This window comes from Marmota flaviventris, chromosome 14 (genome assembly GCF_047511675.1).
Source record: "Marmota flaviventris isolate mMarFla1 chromosome 14, mMarFla1.hap1, whole genome shotgun sequence".
Classification (NCBI taxonomy): Eukaryota; Metazoa; Chordata; class Mammalia; order Rodentia; family Sciuridae; genus Marmota; species Marmota flaviventris.
Genome location: NC_092511.1, coordinates 62,376,991 through 62,394,349, shown reverse-complemented (window position 1 = coordinate 62,394,349; position 17,359 = coordinate 62,376,991). Strand labels below are relative to the sequence as shown.

Genomic DNA, 17,359 nt, shown 5'->3' with positions numbered 1-17,359 from the left:
GCCTCGGACTTCCAGTCCCGGCACCCGGGCTGATGCCCCAAGACTCCGCCTTCCCAGGAGCCCCTGCGGCCCGGCGCGAAGATGGCGGCAGCGGCGGCGGCAGGGCTTCCTTGAAGCAGCTGCGATGGAGCCTCCCCCGGCCCCGGGGCCGGAGCGGCTCTTTGACTCGCACCGGTAAGAGCTCCAAAGAGAAGAGGCCGGCTCCCGCGTCCTCTCGGCCTTCGGCACTTGATCACCTCGCCTTTCGCCCCCAGGCTCCCAGGTGACGGCTTCCTGCTCCTCGCGCTGCTGCTCTACGCGCCCATCGGGTTCTGCCTCCTCGTCCTGCGTCTCTTTCTGGGGATCCACGTCTTCCTGGTCAGCTGCGCGCTGCCGGACAGCGTCCTTCGCAGGTTCCGACTCGGGCACTCTGGGAGTCTCTGGGCCGGGACCGGCCGGAGGTCGCACAGTCACCACAGCCTGTATTCCCAGGTTCGTGGTACGGACCATGTGTGCAGTGCTGGGGCTGGTGGCTCGGCAGGAGGACTCCGGACTTAGGGATCACCGCGTCAGGGTCCTCATTTCCAACCACGTGACACCTTTCGATCACAACATAGTCAACCTGCTCACCACCTGTAGCACCGTGAGTGGGGGCGGGAGCGAGGCCCCGATCGCCACCGGGTAGATCACTGGGCCCAGTCTCAAGGCTCACCTCTCCCGGCTTGGGGTTTCTCTTGGGAGATACTGAGCCTTGCCCCTGACCCCACTCCACTACCCCTTATCTCATTTATTTTCTCATTTCCTTCCATTCTTCTTGCTTTCTCTCCTCCCGTTTCCCAGCCTTTGCTCAACAGTCCCCCCAGCTTTGTGTGCTGGTCTCGGGGCTTCATGGAAATGGATAGGCAGGGGGAGTTGGTGGAGTCACTCAAGAGATTCTGTGCTTCTACGAGACTTCCCCCTACCCCTCTACTGCTGTTTCCTGAGGAAGAGGCCACCAATGGCCGGGAAGGTCTCCTGCGCTTCAGGTGAGTGAGCACAGATATCTGGCTCCAACTGGTTGAGCTCGTGGGCACTTAGTTTTCAAAACTTTCAGCCTGTCCCATTCAGTCCTAGTTCATTCCCTTTTTTTGTCATTTTTAGTTCTTTCCCTGGATCTCTTCCTTGTTTATCTGCTTGTGCAGCTGGACCATTTACTGTTCTAAGTTGGGTATTGCTGGCTGGGCTAACTGGACTCCCATCCTAGTCTCTCTTTTCTCTTCTAGTTCCTGGCCATTTTCTATCCAGGATGTGGTACAGCCTCTTACCTTGCAAGTTCAGAGACCCCTGGTCTCTGTGGTGAGTGTGTGCTAGACAGGGAATCTCTGGGGTTTGGAGGGGAACTTTCCCACCCCTGGTCTTGGCTTAGGCCTCACTTCATACCCTCCCCTCAGACGGTGTCAGATGCCTCCTGGGTCTCAGAACTGCTGTGGTCACTTTTCGTCCCTTTCACGGTGTATCAAGTAAGGTATTAACTGTCCTCGCTTTTTGGTGGCTGGGGAAGAGGCTTACCTCAAGGTCAAGGACGTAGTGGCCTCTGCTCTGTCCATTTGTAGATTTTTTATTATCAAAGTTCAACCACAGAGGCAATAACATTTACTATTTCCCCACCCTCACCATCACTGTCCCATGAAAAGAGGTACCAAAGTAAGGAAGAGATGACAGTCTCTATGCTGAGTTCCCTAATATGGCACTGGATTGTTTTTTGCAGGTGGCTTCATCCTGTTCATCGCCAGCTGGGGGAGGGGAATGAGGAGTTTGCACTTCGAGTACAACAGGTGGTAGGGTACACAGGCAGGGTGGAAGTACCTCCTTGGGGAGAGGAGTAGGAGGTCTTAAGGTCTTGACACTTAAAACCTTGCAAATTTCCTAGTTGTTGGCCAAGGAATTGGGACAAACAGGGACACGCCTCACACCAGCAGACAAAGCAGAACACATGAAGCGACAAAGACACCCCAGACTGCGCCCCCAGTCAGGTGTGTTTCCTCTATACACAAAGCTTTTTGATTTTGTTTTTGTTTGTTCATTTTGTTTTGTTTCAGCCTATTGTGATTTCCTATTTCTGAGCTAGTCAGCCTCTCCTCCTTCCTAGTTCTCTGTTTACCATGTATCTGATTTTTTCTGTTTTTCCTTTTTTTTTTTTTTTTTCCTGCAGCCCAGTCTTCTTTCCCTCCCTCTCCTGGCCCTTCTCCTGATGCACAACTGGCAACTCTGGCTCAGAGAGTCAAGGAAGTTTTGCCCCATGTGCCACTGGGTGTCATCCAGAGAGACCTGGGTATGGGAAAGGGTGGCCACACACAGTGACAAACACAAGGAGGAAAAGTGGGTTGTGAAGGAAGAAGATGAGCAGGGAATGGACTCCCTTCTCCTCTCTTCCTTTCTTCCCAGCTAGAACTGGCTGTGTAGACTTGACCATCACTAATCTGCTTGAGGGGGCTGTGGCTTTCATGCCTGAAGACATCACTGAGGGAACTCAGTCTCTGCCCACAGCCTCCACCCCAAAGGTGAGACCCAGGAAGTGGTCAAGTCCAAGATTTAGGGTAGGTTGGGGCAGTCTACATATACCCTATCCCTAGTTTCTCTTTTTGATCCTGAGACCCTAGCACAGTGCCTCTCTTGCAAAGTAGGCATTCGATGCGTGTTTAATGATGATGACTTCGCAAGCCCTCTGACATTGTGATCACCTCAGTTCCCCAGCTCTGGCCTGGTGACCCCTCAACCCACAGCCCTAACATTTGCCAAGTCTTCCTGGGCCCGTCAGGAGAGCCTACAGGAGCGCAAGCAGGCACTATATGAATATGCAAGAAGGTGAGGGGGATAGAGGACAATGAGTAAGAAGGGGCAAGTTGCAAAGGGCATTATGGAGCTAATGTGACAAAGCCTACACAATGTCTCTCCCTGTGTCCCACAGGAGATTCAGAGAGAGACAGGCCCAGGAGGCTGACTGAGCTCAAAGGAACAGGATGGCACCCAGAGCCACAGGACGGAGACTGGGGGCAGCCCTCACCCAACTCACAAAAGGCCGGATGAGTGGGTGGTAAAAAGGGAGGGATGGGGCTCCCCCAATCTCACATTAAATTCAGGGTTTTCACTCAAGGTCTCTGTTGCCTCTCTGGGTTTCAAAAGCCCCATGAGCAGGTTCCTTTTCCCTTGGTTAGAGGGTACACGGGTAAGTCTCCTTGTAGGTTTGTGAGGGGTGGCTAGAATGGAACTGTTCGAAATCATCTCATGCCAAAAAATAAGTGATCCTGAGAAAGTGTAAATAAAATGAAGATAGGCAGCAGCTGGACCCCAGCTTGGATGTTCAGCACTGTATGAATACACAGGTTTGTAAAGCTGCTGCTGTAAAACTACAAGTCCCAGAATGTCTTTCACAAACACAGGACTCTCGAGTTCACACATGCTCAGTGTCTTGGTAGAAGCCTGTTTTCCATAGGTTCCTGGATAGGTTAAATCAAGTGGAGCAAATGGCCCCACCCTAAAAGCAAACTTTAGGATTGGAGTTTGAGCCTAGCCTAAGGGTGGAACCGGAACTTACCTTTGTACTTCAAGCAGGTCAGGGTTGGTTGGGTAGGTTTGGAACCGGCTGCCGTCCTGAGGCGTCTCACAGCTGCAAGCAGGTTTGAATCCAAGATTCTTGTGACCCTGCTGTCCTGCCCCCACCCCTCATATTATTTATTTTCTTCTTGGGAACTTCCAGCAGGTTATTATGTCTCATTCCTGCTGCCCCCAAGAACCCCTGTGTTACAAGATTTTTACTACAGGTTAAAAGTTAACTATCTATGGTTCCTTAGAAACACCTAGCACTGTCTCCCAGCAAACAAGAAATGCTGGAAAGAATGGACCCTGGGGCCTTATTACCTGAGGGTAGAAGTTAGGAATCCGGTGAGGTGGGAAGATGGTGTCAGACACCAAATATGAGGTCTTACTAGCTGCCCTGCCTCCTTTAGGTTCTGCCGGATAGCCACCATGGCCTCTCAGCCTCCTAGGCTGGCAGAAGAGTCTAGCCCAAGTCCTGGGGAGTCTGAATTGGCTGTAAACCCCTTTGATGGGCTTCCCTTTTCTTCCCGCTACTACGAGCTGCTTGAGCAGCGCCGAGCCTTGCCCATCTGGGCTGCTCGCTTCACCTTCTTGGAGCATTTGGAGAGCAGCCCCACTGGAGTGGTGCTAGTGTCTGGAGAGCCTGGCTCTGGCAAGAGCACCCAGGTGGTGGGAGATTCTGGGAATGGACAAGGGGAGGGGCTAAGGAATTTGGCCTTTTTCTAGGTAAGGGATGGGTTGTGCGGGGCTACAGGGGAGTTGGGCAAAGGGAGATGGGCTATGCTGGTAAAGAACCAAGGACTCCCCAAATCAGGAGCCCTGGCCGTAGGCCCTCCCCAGCACTTCTGACTGAATCCCTCTATCTCTGACCGATTTTCCTTTTCTACCCCTACCCCAGATCCCTCAGTGGTGTGCAGAGTTTGCATTAGCCAGAGGGTTCCAGAACGGCCAGGTTACTGTCACTCAGCCTTACCCTCTGGCAGCCCTGAGCTTGGCTGTGCAGGTTGCTGATGAGATGGACCTGACTCTGGGTCATGAGGTTGGATACAGCATCCCTCAGGAGAACTGCGCAGAGTCTGACACCCTGCTCAGGTGGGGTCCTTTGCAGGCCTGACCTGAATCTAATTTCCTTCACCAAGTAGAAATGTCCATACCCTTCCCCAACCCAGTTCACCCTTTTAAATCATGCACAGTACAACTATTAAATTAAGCCTCTGAGTTCCAGCCAGGAATGTGAGTTCCCGTCACATTCACCTTGAAAATCTAACTTCCCTGTTTATGAACCAGATGTCCTCAGTGGAGTTGAGGTGTCATAGTTATAACTCCCCAAGCTCAGAAAGTCAGTCACAGTATCTTTTTCTGACTCTCAATATCAAAATCCAGGTCCCTTGAGGAGAGGTTCCCCTGGACTTCTAGGACCAATCAGTGTCCATCCTGATTCCTCTGCCTACTACCAATGTCAACAGGTTCTGCTGGGACAGGCTGCTTCTGCAGGAGGTGGCCTCATCCCGGGGCATTGGAGGCTGGGGTGTGCTGGTGCTGGATGAGGCTCAAGAGCGGTCGGTGGCCTCAGACTCACTTCAGGGGCTGCTGCGAGATATCAAGCTGAGAAATCTTCCAGGGGACCCTAAAGTGGTTGTGGTTACCGACCCAGCCCTTGAACCTAAGCTCCAGGCCTTCTGGGGCAATCCTCCTACTGTGTATATACCCAAAGAGCCTGGTGGGAGTCCCACCCCTGTCTACAGAGACACTATCCCTACTGATCCGGTGGAAGCTGCCTGCCAAGCTGTGCTTGAGTTGTGTCAAAAGGAGGTTCCAGGAGATGTGCTTGTGTACCTGTCCAGTGAGGAGGTAAAATAATGGGATTACAAAAAAAAAAAAAAAATGCTTAGGCTGACAATGTAGCTCAATGGTAGAGGGCTTGCATAGCATACATGAGGCCCTGGGTTTGATTCCCAATACTGCAAAAAAAAAAAAAAAAGTAATCATGTATGCCTTCCTGTCCTGAGGGAATGGGATACTGGAGTGGTGGTATTTACTCTGCTGGGGTCTTAGGGAAAACACCAAGGATTTCAGGATAGAGCTGCCACCCACTTTTTGATTTCTAACGCAGGGATTTATGGTTCAGTGAACTGAAATGATAACATCCCCAACTTTCTGAGTATATACAGTTTTCAGAGTGAAGGGCCATAGTTTCCATCAGTTTGACAAAGGGGTTTCTGACTCCCCCTAAAAGGTGAGAACTGCCCTAATAGCCTGCCCCTCTCTTCAGGAAATTTCCCTGTGCTGTGAATCCTTGTCCAGGAAAGTGGGGACCTTAGCTCTCCCAGGACCTCAACCACGGGTGCTGCCCCTTCATCCAGGCTGTGGCCAAGCGATACAGGCTGTATATGAGGACACAGACATGGGTGCCCGGAAAGTTGTGGTCACTCATTGGCTGGCTGACTTCTCTTTCTCCCTTCCTTCTATCCGTCATGTCATTGATTCAGGACTGGAGCTTCGAAGTGTGAGTGAGAGATAAGGGGGAGTGGGACTAAAGACAAATGGCCCACTCTGATCTGTACTGACTTTGGTTGGGGGGTGGACAACAGGTTTACAATCCTCGGATCCGGGCAGAATCACAAGTATTAAGACCAATTAGCAAGTGTCAGGCAGAGGCAAGACGACTTCGAGCAAGAGGGTTCCCACCAGGTAAGAACCTTTACCCTCAATGAGATCAAGCAGAGCAGTCATAGCACATCAGCCCTGAGAAATCTACTTTCCCAGGTCTTTCTCCCCTCAGGGTCCTGCCTCTGCCTGTACCCTCAGTCCTTCCTAGAACTAGAGGCTCCCCCACTGCCACAACCCAGGGTGTGTGAAGAGAATCTGAGTCCCCTGGTGTTACTACTAAAGAGGAGACAGATTGCAGAGCCAGGGGAGTGCCACTTCCTGGACCGGCCTGGTGAGCACCAGTCCTGCTCAAGTGCTGCTCTCTGACCTGCCTGCTCAGACTTTACACCCTCTAAGCTCTGTTTCCTCACCAGCTCCAGAAGCATTGATGCAGGCACTGGAAGACTTAGACTATCTGGCAGCTCTGGATGATGATGGGGACCTATCAGACCTGGGAGTCATCCTATCAGAGTTTCCCCTGTCCCCTGAGCTGGCCAAAGCCCTGCTGGCCTCCTGCGAGTTTGACTGCGTAGATGAGATGCTCACCCTTGCTGCCATGCTCACTGGTATATTTATAGCTTTAAGCCACAAAGGGGTTAAAAATTATATCACTTGTTAGTCTGGGGTGTGTGTGTGTGTGTGTGTGTGTGTGTGTGTGGTGCTGGGGATAGAAGCCAGGCTAGACAAGTGCTTTACCACTGAGCTACACCCCCAGTCCCTCACTCCTATAAATCACTGCTTGTGTGGTCACTGCAACCCTTCCTCTTGTGTTTTAGTGCTCCTAAGACTTGTCCTTTCCTCTGTGCTCTAGTTCCCACCTCCTACAGGGCATAATCACCTATCCCTCTAATTTCTGCAGCCTTTTCTCTCTGCTGCTTCTTACTTCTCTTCTTGCTTACATCTCTGTCTTATTACTGAAATCCACACACCTCTGCCTCTTCAGCTATACAACATGATCTATCTCATTCTATATAATGTGTTGCTCACCACTGGATTATCATTGCAGGCCCACATATCAGCTTTCAACTTACCAGTGACCTTCCAGATACACAAACTCAAAATGGAGACTTCTAAGCCTTTATTCGTGACCTTCTGATGCGAAAGTGCTGACCACTCCCACTTTGAAACTGCTTCCTCCCTAGGCTTCTGTGGTGCCACTCATCTATTCCTTGGACTCCCTTATTCTCTGTTCATCCATTGTAAATTGGTCCTCAGGATTCTATCCTTGGTCTTTGTGTCTTCTCATTCACCAAACTCTAAGCAAGTTTATCCACACTCATGGTTTGAAACTCTGCCTTTATACTTAAAATATCTAAACTTTGTGCCTCGTATCTCTCTGCCAGTACCATTCTTGTAGAGGGAGAGGGAAGGAGGAGGGAAAGATAGAGGGAAAGGAGAAGAAGAGAGACCCATTTTCTGTTGGACATTTCTACCAGAATAGTCCATGGTATCTGAACTCACGACCCTATTAAGCTACTCCTTTACCCATCACCACAAAATTTTTTCCTCTCTTTGGATTCTCAATTTCAGATAATACCATCACCTCTGCTCCTCTACTACCATAATTCTAAAATAATCTTTCTGCAGGTTTTTTTATTTTTATTTTATAAATATCATTTTTAATTAATCCATTCCTCTGCATATTCACTGTCAGTGCCAATGTTAGGTCCTCATTGCTCACTGAATTAGTAGTCTCCTAACTAGTCATGTGAATATTTTCAAATGTATGGACCCCCTTATTAAAAAATTCCTCTTTAACAGCTATTCTTTTTAATTTTTTTTAGTTGTAGATGAATACAATACCTTTATTTATTTATTTATTTTTATGTGGTGCTGAGGCTCAAACCCAGTGCATCATGCATGCTAGGCAAGCACTCTACCACTGAGCTAAAACCCCAGCTACAACCTTCAACAGCTATTCTTTACCTTCAAGATATATGTAGGTACACATCTGTAACTCCACCAACTTGAGGAAGCGGATCATAAGTTTGAGGTCATCCTCAGCAACTCTGTGAGACCCGGTATCAAAGAGAAAAGGTGGGGGGAGGGCTGGGGATGCAGCTTAGTGGTAAAAAGTTCTCCTGGGATCAATCCCTGGTCTCTCTCTCTCTCTCTCTCTCTCTCACACACACACACACACACACACACACACACACACCCCTAAAAAACTTCTTCGCACAACACATTCAGACTCTCATGACCTTGCATATACCTACCTTTAGCTTTAGCTCCTGCTATTCTGCCACATGCCATTGCCTCAGGTGGCTTACAGTTCCCCAATGTGCCATGTTGTTAACCTTGATTAATAGTCATGCTGTTCCCAAAGCCTCAAATATCCCCACTGAACTAATAATTCCTATTCAGAATTTCAAAAATTAGCCCCAAAGCCCTCATCCTTTTCTCTTATATCACCTTTTCTCTTATATCATGCTCCTATCACCCAAAGCTGCCCTCTTCTGTGTTTCCAAAGTAGTATATATATATACCTATCATACTTATCAAGTCTGCTTGCTTGTTGGTCTCTCCCACCAATTAATCTTCTTGAGGGCAAGAGACTCCTTCATTTACAGCCATTCCTCAGAATCCATGGGAGATTGGTTCCTGGACCCACTGTGGATACCCAAATCCACTGATGCCTATGTCTTTTATAATAAAATGGCATATGAGGCTGGGGCTGGGCTCAGCGATAGCACACTTGCCTGGTATGCATGAGGCACAACATACAAATAAAAAACAAAATAAATAAATAAAGTTCTATCAACAATATTTAAAATATATATATATATATATATATATGGCATAGCATTTACATGTAAACCATGCACATCCTCCTATATATCCTAAATCATCTCTAGATTACTTATAAAACCAAATACAATGTAAATACTATATTTTTAAGGAATTATAACCAAAAAAAGACCATACATTTTCTGTTTAGATGCAGTTTTTTTCTGAATATTTTTGATCCACAGTTGTTTGAGTTCACAGATGTAGAACCCATAGATATGGAGGCCAACTGTGTTAATCCCTAGTGTCTAATAAAGTGCAGAGTATGCAGAAGTTACCAATGTTTTTTGAATAAAATTCCCAAAGGGGCATTTGTACCTTTTAAATATTAGACCTGTACTACTATCCTTTCTCATTCCCTCAAACCACCTTCCTCTCTTCAACCTCCAGTTGCCCCTGGGTTTACTCGTCCTCCACTGTGTGCGGAAGAAGCTGCCTTGCGTCGGGGTCTGGAACACCCCGATGGTGACCACAGCTCTCTGATCCAGGTTTATGAAGCGTTTATACAAAGTGAGTGGCCCACTTTGCTCCTTCTTAATCCCAGATTTTTCAAAAAGGAAAGTGGTGTGCAACCATCTGACAGATCTCTGAGCTCAGGAAGAGGAGGCCTTTTGGCCATAGGTTGTATCCTTTAGGAGGCCTCAAGGACGTCAGTTGTAGCTGGTCTCTTTCCTCTCCTAGGTGGAGCAAATGAGGCTTGGTGTCAGGCTCGGGGTCTAAACTGGGCAGCATTGTGCCAAGCCTGTAAACTTCGGGGAGAGCTCCAAGAACTCATGCAGCAAATTGAACTTCCCTTGACCCAACCAGCCTTTGGCTCTGAACAAAATCGCAGAAACCTTCAGAAAGCACTGGTGTCAGGATACTTCCTCAAGGTTAGGGGAAAGGTTTGGGGTGAGAATGATAAACACAGAGGAGACAGATATTTATATGCTACCTCTGAAATTTGGGGTGAGAATGATAAACACAGAGGAGACAGATATTTATGTGCAAGTACCATTCAGAATATATAAAACCAAGAGGGACTATTCCTCTGAGTTTTTGGAGTACAAGGGACTATGGAAATACCATATGTAGAGACAACACCCAAAGGTAATATTTTTACTTTTAAAACTCTCACTACCCCTACTAATTCTTTCTCGGCCCCCTTGTCTTTTTTCTACTCTCTGCCTCTTCTGTTTACTTATTCCTTCAATATCTTTGTCTTTCAATGAGGTGGCCCGAGACACAGATGGGACTGGAAATTATCTGCTCCTAACCCATAAGCATGTGGCCCAGCTCTCCTCAAATTGCTGCTACCAAAATCGACGTCCTCCAGCCAGACCCCCACAATGGGTGCTATACCACAGTTTCTCCATATCCAAAGACAACTGCCTTTCCATTGTTTCTGAAATTCAACCTCAGATGTGAGTTTCCTGACACACCTCCTGCACTGCCCATTCCTCTACCTGGGACCAAAACTAAAACTGTGAAGTTAGAGAGACTTAAGAAGAAGAGATCTTAGTGGTTTGAGGGGAGAGGGCTCATGGAAGGGGTTGTAGGAAGTTCAAGAGTCTGCTTTATAAGAGAAGATAGTGCTTATCTTGTTATGATTCTCTCTGTCAGGTTGGTGGAGTTGGCCCCTCCATATTTCCTGAGTAACTTGCCCCCCAGTGAGAGCAGAGATCTCCTGAACCAATTGAGGAAAGAAATGGCAGATTCATCGGCAGAGAGTGAATCTTCCTCCACCCAGGAGTTCAGAGATGCCTGTGTCCTGCAGTGACCTGCCTACCTAAGGATTAGAGCTGAGCTCAACTCATGGTCCTCCTTCAGGCTAACACCAAAGCAGACAACTAGATTTAGAAAGCCAGAGTTTAAGGTCAATGTAAATTCTGGAATCTAAAAGGAGTAGAGGGAATGGGGTAAGCCACAATCTATATTGGGTAGAATCCTTCCCTTAGCCTTCTTGTTGCTTTCCTTATTTGCCAGGGACTGACATGCTCCCCATTCTACCAAGTTATGTCAGATCCATTCTTGTACTCCCTTTTGATCTATAAAAGATTTTTCTATGATGCCAAGTTTGATTTTGATTTTGCAGCAGAATGTACAACAAGCATGAAGAAATGACATCATTTCAAAGATCTGGGGCCAACTCCTGGAACCTCTTGCCTGGCTCCCACCCCTGGTCAAGCCTTATGCTGTCTGACATAACATAAGCACAGAATATGAGTAGTCTGGCTATCATCGGCCCTGCCTCTCTTTACTCTGTCACAATATTCCAGCCTCCAGGGGAGGAAGAATGGGAGTGCTAGAGGAATCAGACAGAATCTTTCCTTTGTCATACAACTTAGAGCTTACTCCTTTTTAAACTTGACAGTTACTACAACCATCCCCTCACTGAGCTCACCATCAACAAGCATCCCAGCAGCCTCTGGCTGAACTTGACACTTAAGGAACATTCTTTCTTTATGGCTATGAATACCTTCTCCCATTTTGCCCTTGGACTATTAACTTTGATATTCTTCATCATCTTGCACATTATAAATATGTTTGTGGAATTTGGCTGGAAAACAAGATTTAATCCTTAGAACTCTGCTTTTCTTCCGAATACCCTCTCGGAGATTCTGTCTGTTCTCATCATTTTCTATATTCATCTGTATGGGGATGTCAGTTTATGTCTCTCAAAGATACTTTTCCAGAATTTATTCTTTCTAGGTCTAACATTCGTTTTGCCTAGAGTTAATCTTACTATTAAACTTCCCAATTCCCCCTTTCATCATCCTCAGCACCATTGATTTCTTGATTCTCCATGTTTCCCATCTGAAATTATCTTTAATTTTTTTTAGTCTTATTATTTCCAAAGTATTCTGGTCACCCTAATTCCACTGGGCCCATTAACTTTCTCTCCATCCCCCTCCCACCGTGGGTACTAGGAATTGAACCTAGCACTATCTACCCAGCTCAATCTACCACTGAGCTACTTCCCTAGCCTCCCCCCATCCCATCCCCTTCTTTGAGACAGGGTCTTTCGAAGTTGCCGAGGCTGCCTTTAACTTGTGGTCCTTCTCCTTCAGCCTCCTGAATAGCCCGGATTACAGGCCTGTGCCACTATGCTCAGTATGGACCCATTAATTTTGCCCAGTTTCCTCTTCTCCCTTTTCTGTCCCTGTGGGACACCAGAGCCAGATTTTCTTCGTAGATGTTATATTTTGTCTGATGTATAAGTATTCCTCTCACCTGCAACCAAGTGCACTGTGAAGCTCGAAAAGGAGAATACAGCCAGCAGATTGAACATAGTACAACATGAGACTCAAAGTCAAGAAGGAATCCTTAGCTATTATTTTACAGTTGAGGGATGAGATGCCCAACATGACAACCCTCTGGTCCCTGTCGTGATCAGTCAGATTCTGGCGCTCCAGCACCTTCTCCATTATTTCTCGGTTGTTGCTGTCTTCCTTTCTTCACACCTTTGTTGTAACCCTAGACAGCACCTGCTGCAGCCAACCCTTCCCAGCACCACTTGCTGCTCTCAGTACTCAGTCCAGGGCTCTGAGCCTATTCACCGCAGAACCCTTAGTCCCTGAAGAGAGTAGCTACCATTGGCCAGCCCATCCCCCTCCCTGCACCTTATTGGCTATCAACCTATAGGTCCCGCCCTTTCACACCTCAGGTTCCACTGGCCGCTTAGATGCGGTACTGTGAAAAATGGCGGGAAAAGCCCTGCGTGAGCACCCTGGGAGTCTACTCGGTGGGGGCCTGGGAGCCCACCCGGTGGCCAAAGAGCCGTCGACGATAATCTGAATTCCTGCTGCTTCTCATACACCCGGCTGCCAGGAAACCATGGGCCTAAGCAGCCGCGCTCCACTGCCCGAAACGGGCGTTCCACGCGGCGCCTTGGTCCGGTAAAGAGAGCTCGGCGGATCCAGCAGGCGAAGCTCACACTACCGAGGCAAGCCCAGACACAGAAGCCACTTTGTTGTCTTCGGCCCAAGGCTGCAGATTCTGCAGCGCGAAGAGTGACGAGTTGTGCAGGCAAAGCGGGTCCGGCGGCAGGGGCGGCCGCAGCGGCCGTGGTAGCGCGTCCTGCTGCAGGTGCAAGAGCAGCCGACCCGCGCGGTGCCTCTCGGCCTCGCGCTCCTCTGCGGTCTGGCGCCTGGGCGGGCGGAGATGCGGGGTCAGCGAGGCGGTCCTCGCCCACCCCGCGCCTCACCGCCACTTGGCCGGCCCCGCGGGCCCCAGTCCGCCCTAGCTCACCGCCACTTGGTGCGTCGGTTCTGGAACCAGGTCTTCACCTGTGCGTCGGTCATGCGCAAGGCCTTTGCCAGCGCCGCCCTCTCGGCCGAGGCCAGGTACTTCTGGCGCAGGAAGCGCCGTTCCAGCTCCAGCACCTGCGAGCGGGAAAAGGACGTGCGCGGCTTCTTCCGCTTCGGGGGGGTCCGGTTTTGGTAAGGGTGGCCTATGCGGCGCGTCCCAGAGAAGGGCGACAGCGCTGCTATGGGGAGGAAAAAAGAGCAGGGTAGGGTTTGCGGGGTGGCCCGAGGTATCGCTGAGAAGAGACCCTGGTCCTTACCCGGGCCCCAGGCTCGGCCCAGCATTAGCAGAAGCATCCAGACAAGAAGGGATATCGGAAGCAACGGCCCTCCGCATGAGTAAGGAGAGATGTCCCCCATAACTTCACCCTGCCCACCCCGCAGTGTGGACAGTGGAATTGCAAGGTAGGGCGGTACAGGCACCGACGACAGCTCCCTCCCCATTGCTCTCATCTGCAGGATCAAAAGGTCCGGGGTGGAGGAGGATCCCCCGAGATAATCTGAGGGGAAGTAAAAAAGAGGTCCCTGAGTTGGAGCAGAAAGAAAAGAGGAAAAGGGTCAGAGTGTGGCATGACGCTGGAGGCGTCGGGCAACCTCACCGGTGAGCCGATCCTTGGCCAAGCGTCGGCCGCTGTCCATCCATGGAAAGGTGAGTCCAGCTAGGCTCCCGGCGCCGCCCAAACCCGAGGGCCCAGGCACCGCAGGGGCGCCTCCCGCGGGCGGCGGCACTGGCAGCGGGCGATGAGCCGGAACGCGGATCACGCCACCCGGCCCCACTCCGGAGCTGCTGGGCAGCGGGGCCAGAGAACCTGCAGGGCCATAACCCGAGGCTCCGTGGAATCCACCCGAGAATGCCGCACTCTCGCTGTGGCTCTGGCCGGTACGACCCGGGCCTAGGCCACCCCCCGGGGGTTCGGAGCCGCTCAGAATCTGATCGATGCCGAAGCTGATTGGCTCGTGGTGCGCAAGGTTGTGTGGAGCCAGCACCGCGGGCTCCATGGGTCTGAGCCTGGGAAGACCTCAGGAGGTTCCGTGGATAAGTAGAGTGCCGCAGATATAAAGCTCTGGGAGCCCAGCGGCGGCGCGCCCAGGTCAGCGGCCTCAAGGGCCAGCGAGGCTGGCCACAGCCGGGCGCCGGGCCCCCCAGAACAGCAGCAACCCTGTGCGCCTGGAAAAGCCTCGCGGCTGCCCGCCCCTGCCGGGCGTCTGCACTGGGGCTCGCATCCCGGAGGAACGCGGCCCGCCGGGGCCCCCGAGCTCCCTTGCTGGCTCCGAAGCACAGATGGACGCTAGTCTGCCGAGGTCGCTGCCCAAGTCTCGGGTGGAGAGGGTTGGCCAGCTCGGACTGGGGCAATGACTGACAGACCGGCCCCGGGTGGGCAGTGGGGGCTGGGGGTAGGGCAGGGGCGGGGCCCGACTGTTAAAGGGGAAAGGACGCCTGTTTGCGCCAAACACCCGGCGGGATGTGCGGGGCGGAGGCAGAGGAGGGGAGGATGTTAGGAACAAGGCTCAGCGCGGGAGGGGCCAGAGCTTGGGCAGCTGAGTCAGCCAAGATGCTCACGTCGCCTCCATCCTTTCTGGCCTCCGCCTTTGGGCTGCCTCCGCTTCACCGGCTTCCTCGGCAGGTGCTTCTTTCCCCAGGCCCCACTCTTCACCTCCCGATGGGTCCTTCTTGCCAACTCCTGGATTCGTTATGACCCCCACCTAAGTGTTCTCTAAGATCAAATCTCGTTGAGGCTTCCCGGCTGCGTACGAAGTGGTTGAGGAACAGCAACCCGCGATCTAGAGGCCCAAGAAGAGGACAGGTGTGGGAAGGGAATGGCAGGGCGAGTTCGGCGGGCTCGGTCCGGGGACAAACACTCCGCGTTCTTGATCCTTAGTGTACCTCCTGACCTCTCCTTTAGAGCAACCGGTCCTGTCCGGGCGCATCGGTAATTGGTGCCATGTTTCTTAGAATTTCGATTTTCCGAAATCGCTGCAAATCAAACCCTTTGCTCAACCTTGGCCGACTTATCATCCCCAGTGCAGGGAAGCCTGAAGGCGGGATTCTGCCCCTTTATTCTGAGCCCAAGAGGTCTTTTCGCATACTTTCCCCTCTTAAAGACCGGAGGACAAAATCGCCACCGGCAGCACGAGGGACTCGCTGAGGCCTTGGGAGGATCCCGGACGCCCAGTTTCCCATTCACACTTTATCCCAACCAAACCCCAGAAAATGACCCTGGGGCGTGCCAGCGAAGGGAGCTGGAGAAAGGCTGAAACCGCTTGGTGACCTTGTGACCTCTGGCGGAGAACCCAGGAGCTGGGAGTGTGTGAACTCTGCGTCCTTCCTCGGGATGGGACCCTGGCCGGGAGGGCCCCAGAGCCTTAGACCCGCCCCCGCCGCCACCCTGCCCGGTGCAGGCCGCCATAATCAGGTTAGCTGGGCCGGAATTACATTACCTTCCCCAGCCCGCCCCGGCCCTGGGGGGGGGCCTGGCGCCTCCGAGCCGGTGAGACTGGGCGCGGGGAGGGGGGCACTCTTATCATCCCACAGCGGGTGGGCACCGATGAGCTGCACAGCCTGCCTCAGGCACGTGGTGGCCAAAAGACCCCGCCCCGTTGTGCCAGTCCCCTACCCTAACCCGAGTCTACTCCAAGGTTCGCTCTACCCTGCAGGTTTCCCGTGTGAACCGAAATGCCTTCTAAGTCCAGTAAATGGATCTCCCTGGGAGCACTGAACTTCCAATAGATTCCCCAGGATCCCCTGGGAAAAACTGGTCCCTCCTTTCTCCCCAGCAGATGGGCTGGCAGCCTGGCGCCTGAGGCAGGGTGAGCGGGTCTTTTTCCTCCTGGGAATGAAGAATGATATTTGGGCATCTGGGCAGGAAGATTAAAAAAGAGACAAATGGGTTTTTTCCTCACCCAAAACTACCAACCCCTCGATGTTCCCAAAATCCTCAGTCTGAAGGGGTTGGTTGAGCCATGGGGGGAGGAAGTGGACATTAATAATATGTGATAATCTCCCCAGAGTTGGCCACCTCTATCATCCAATTTCTCCAGCTTGTCCTCAGTCCTGCTCACAGAAACAGACCTTCTGAAACTGGGGGGCTTCTATCAATTTGGCAGCTGTGTTTTTATCTTGGTGTAGGAAATTTACATCATCACCTTCCCTATCCCTTCCAGAAACTTGCCCTTTTTTAGCAGCTGCTGGAGGCTATAAGGAAATGTGTAGTCTCTGCTGTTGAGGCAAAACACTCAGAAATAGCATAGGCTAGACTCAACTGATTGGGAACAGAGAACCTAGGGAGATAGCCAGCCAAGAAGTGCGGCCTCTGACAGGGGGCTTGCCTGCAGATTAGGAGTTTGCCACTCCCTTCCCTGCTCAGGGGGGTGGTTGGGGAGGGAGTGAGTAATTTCAAGTTGAATGAATCTTTTTTAATAAATCAATGGGCAAATCAATTAAAGAAAAAAGAAACATCATGCATAACTGGCTTACTGTACATCCCTTTCTTTTTGAGGTGAGTATAGATGGCACTGCTTCTCACCGAGAGATTGCTCAGTTGACCCTTTGAGAAGAATGATCACAAACTCAATAGTACATATGAATCTCCTGAGATTTTTTTTTTTTTTTTTAATTTCAGTATCCCACTTCAAGAACAGAGGGCATCCAGTTCTGTCAGCCACAGAGGTAGGGAAATTCTCTTCTTGCCTCTACCTCTCTGGTTATGATTCTCAGGGAAAGGATAGTTCCTGCTAGTTCAGGTTGAAGATTGAGGCACTGGGGTGAGCGCCTCCTAATACACACCACATTGGATGTGTCTTACCATATTCTTTGTATCTGTGCCCCCCAAGTCTTCAGTCTGAGCTTGTAGCCTCATAGGAAGAAGCCAAACCCTAGCCGCTACTCTTATTCCCTCCTTCCTGTCATTAATCCATGTCCTTTATTCAAGATGGTTCCCACTCCTAAATCATTTATCAGCTTAGTTCTTCCTGGCCCCAACTGACATCATATGAACATAATCATTGCCTGATTCTCCAAAAAACAATTATGTTTTTCTTTTCCTTTTTGCTGTCCATGTCCACTGCCCCCATGTCCTCATCAT

At 50.7% G+C, this 17,359-nt stretch overlaps 3 protein-coding genes across 7 annotated transcripts; 2 read left to right on the top strand and 1 right to left on the bottom strand.

The window, feature by feature from the left end:
- Window positions 1-40: 40 nt before the first annotated feature.
- On the top strand, window positions 41-3,111 carry Aup1 (AUP1 lipid droplet regulating VLDL assembly factor). 5 transcript variants are annotated; one of them, XM_027943840.2, is made up of 12 exons: window positions 49-174; window positions 255-392; window positions 472-622; window positions 820-1,004; window positions 1,242-1,314; window positions 1,410-1,483; window positions 1,727-1,793; window positions 1,889-1,991; window positions 2,171-2,290; window positions 2,404-2,519; window positions 2,705-2,823; window positions 2,927-3,111. In XM_027943840.2, the coding sequence occupies exons 1-12, from the start codon at window positions 125-127 to the stop codon at window positions 2,961-2,963; spliced, it is 1,233 nt and encodes a 410-aa protein (XP_027799641.2). In that variant the 5' UTR covers window positions 49-124; the 3' UTR covers window positions 2,964-3,111. The 5 variants fall into 5 exon arrangements, with proteins under 5 accessions (XP_071457861.1, XP_071457863.1, XP_071457862.1 ...); XM_071601760.1 differs by lacking the exon at window positions 2,927-3,111 and having other exon boundaries at window positions 41-174; window positions 2,404-2,555; window positions 2,643-2,731; XM_071601762.1 differs by lacking the exon at window positions 2,171-2,290 and having other exon boundaries at window positions 43-174.
- A 94-nt stretch (window positions 3,112-3,205) lies between these two features.
- On the top strand, window positions 3,206-11,039 carry Dqx1 (DEAQ-box RNA dependent ATPase 1). Its single transcript, XM_027943841.3, has 11 exons — window positions 3,206-4,221; window positions 4,454-4,647; window positions 5,022-5,406; window positions 5,828-6,061; window positions 6,147-6,246; window positions 6,338-6,496; window positions 6,579-6,770; window positions 9,382-9,501; window positions 9,673-9,863; window positions 10,204-10,394; window positions 10,594-11,039. The coding sequence occupies exons 1-11, from the start codon at window positions 3,985-3,987 to the stop codon at window positions 10,748-10,750; spliced, it is 2,160 nt and encodes a 719-aa protein (XP_027799642.1). The 5' UTR covers window positions 3,206-3,984; the 3' UTR covers window positions 10,751-11,039.
- A 1,864-nt stretch (window positions 11,040-12,903) lies between these two features.
- Window positions 12,904-14,276, bottom strand: Tlx2 (T cell leukemia homeobox 2). Its single transcript, XM_027943847.2, has 3 exons — window positions 13,877-14,276; window positions 13,222-13,459; window positions 12,904-13,120 (listed from the first exon to the last, which is right to left on the bottom strand). Exons 1-3 carry the CDS (start codon window positions 14,274-14,276, stop codon window positions 12,904-12,906), a joined length of 855 nt encoding a protein of 284 aa, XP_027799648.1.
- Window positions 14,277-17,359: the final 3,083 nt, after the last annotated feature.

Bases quoted from the DNA above. Each gene is read 5' to 3' on its own strand.
- Tlx2 (XM_027943847.2), bottom strand. From the start codon at position 14,276: ATGGAGCCCGCGGTGCTGGCTCCACACAACCTTGCGCACCACGAGCCA. The intron at 13,460-13,876 runs GTGAGGTTGCCC...TCCTCCCCATAG, and splicing joins GGCCAAGGATCGGCTCACCG to CAGCGCTGTCGCCCTTCTCT. The intron at 13,121-13,221 runs GTGAGCTAGGGC...CCGCCCGCCCAG, and splicing joins AACCGACGCACCAAGTGGCG to GCGCCAGACCGCAGAGGAGC.
- Aup1 (XM_027943840.2), top strand. From the start codon at position 125: ATGGAGCCTCCCCCGGCCCCGGGGCCGGAGCGGCTCTTTGACTCGCAC. The intron at 1,794-1,888 runs GTGGTAGGGTAC...CAAATTTCCTAG, and splicing joins TTGCACTTCGAGTACAACAG to TTGTTGGCCAAGGAATTGGG. The intron at 2,824-2,926 runs GTGAGGGGGATA...TGTGTCCCACAG, and splicing joins CTATATGAATATGCAAGAAG to GAGATTCAGAGAGAGACAGG.
- Dqx1 (XM_027943841.3), top strand. From the start codon at position 3,985: ATGGCCTCTCAGCCTCCTAGGCTGGCAGAAGAGTCTAGCCCAAGTCCT. The intron at 4,648-5,021 runs GTGGGGTCCTTT...CAATGTCAACAG, and splicing joins GAGTCTGACACCCTGCTCAG to GTTCTGCTGGGACAGGCTGC. The intron at 9,864-10,203 runs GTTAGGGGAAAG...TCTTTCAATGAG, and splicing joins TGTCAGGATACTTCCTCAAG to GTGGCCCGAGACACAGATGG.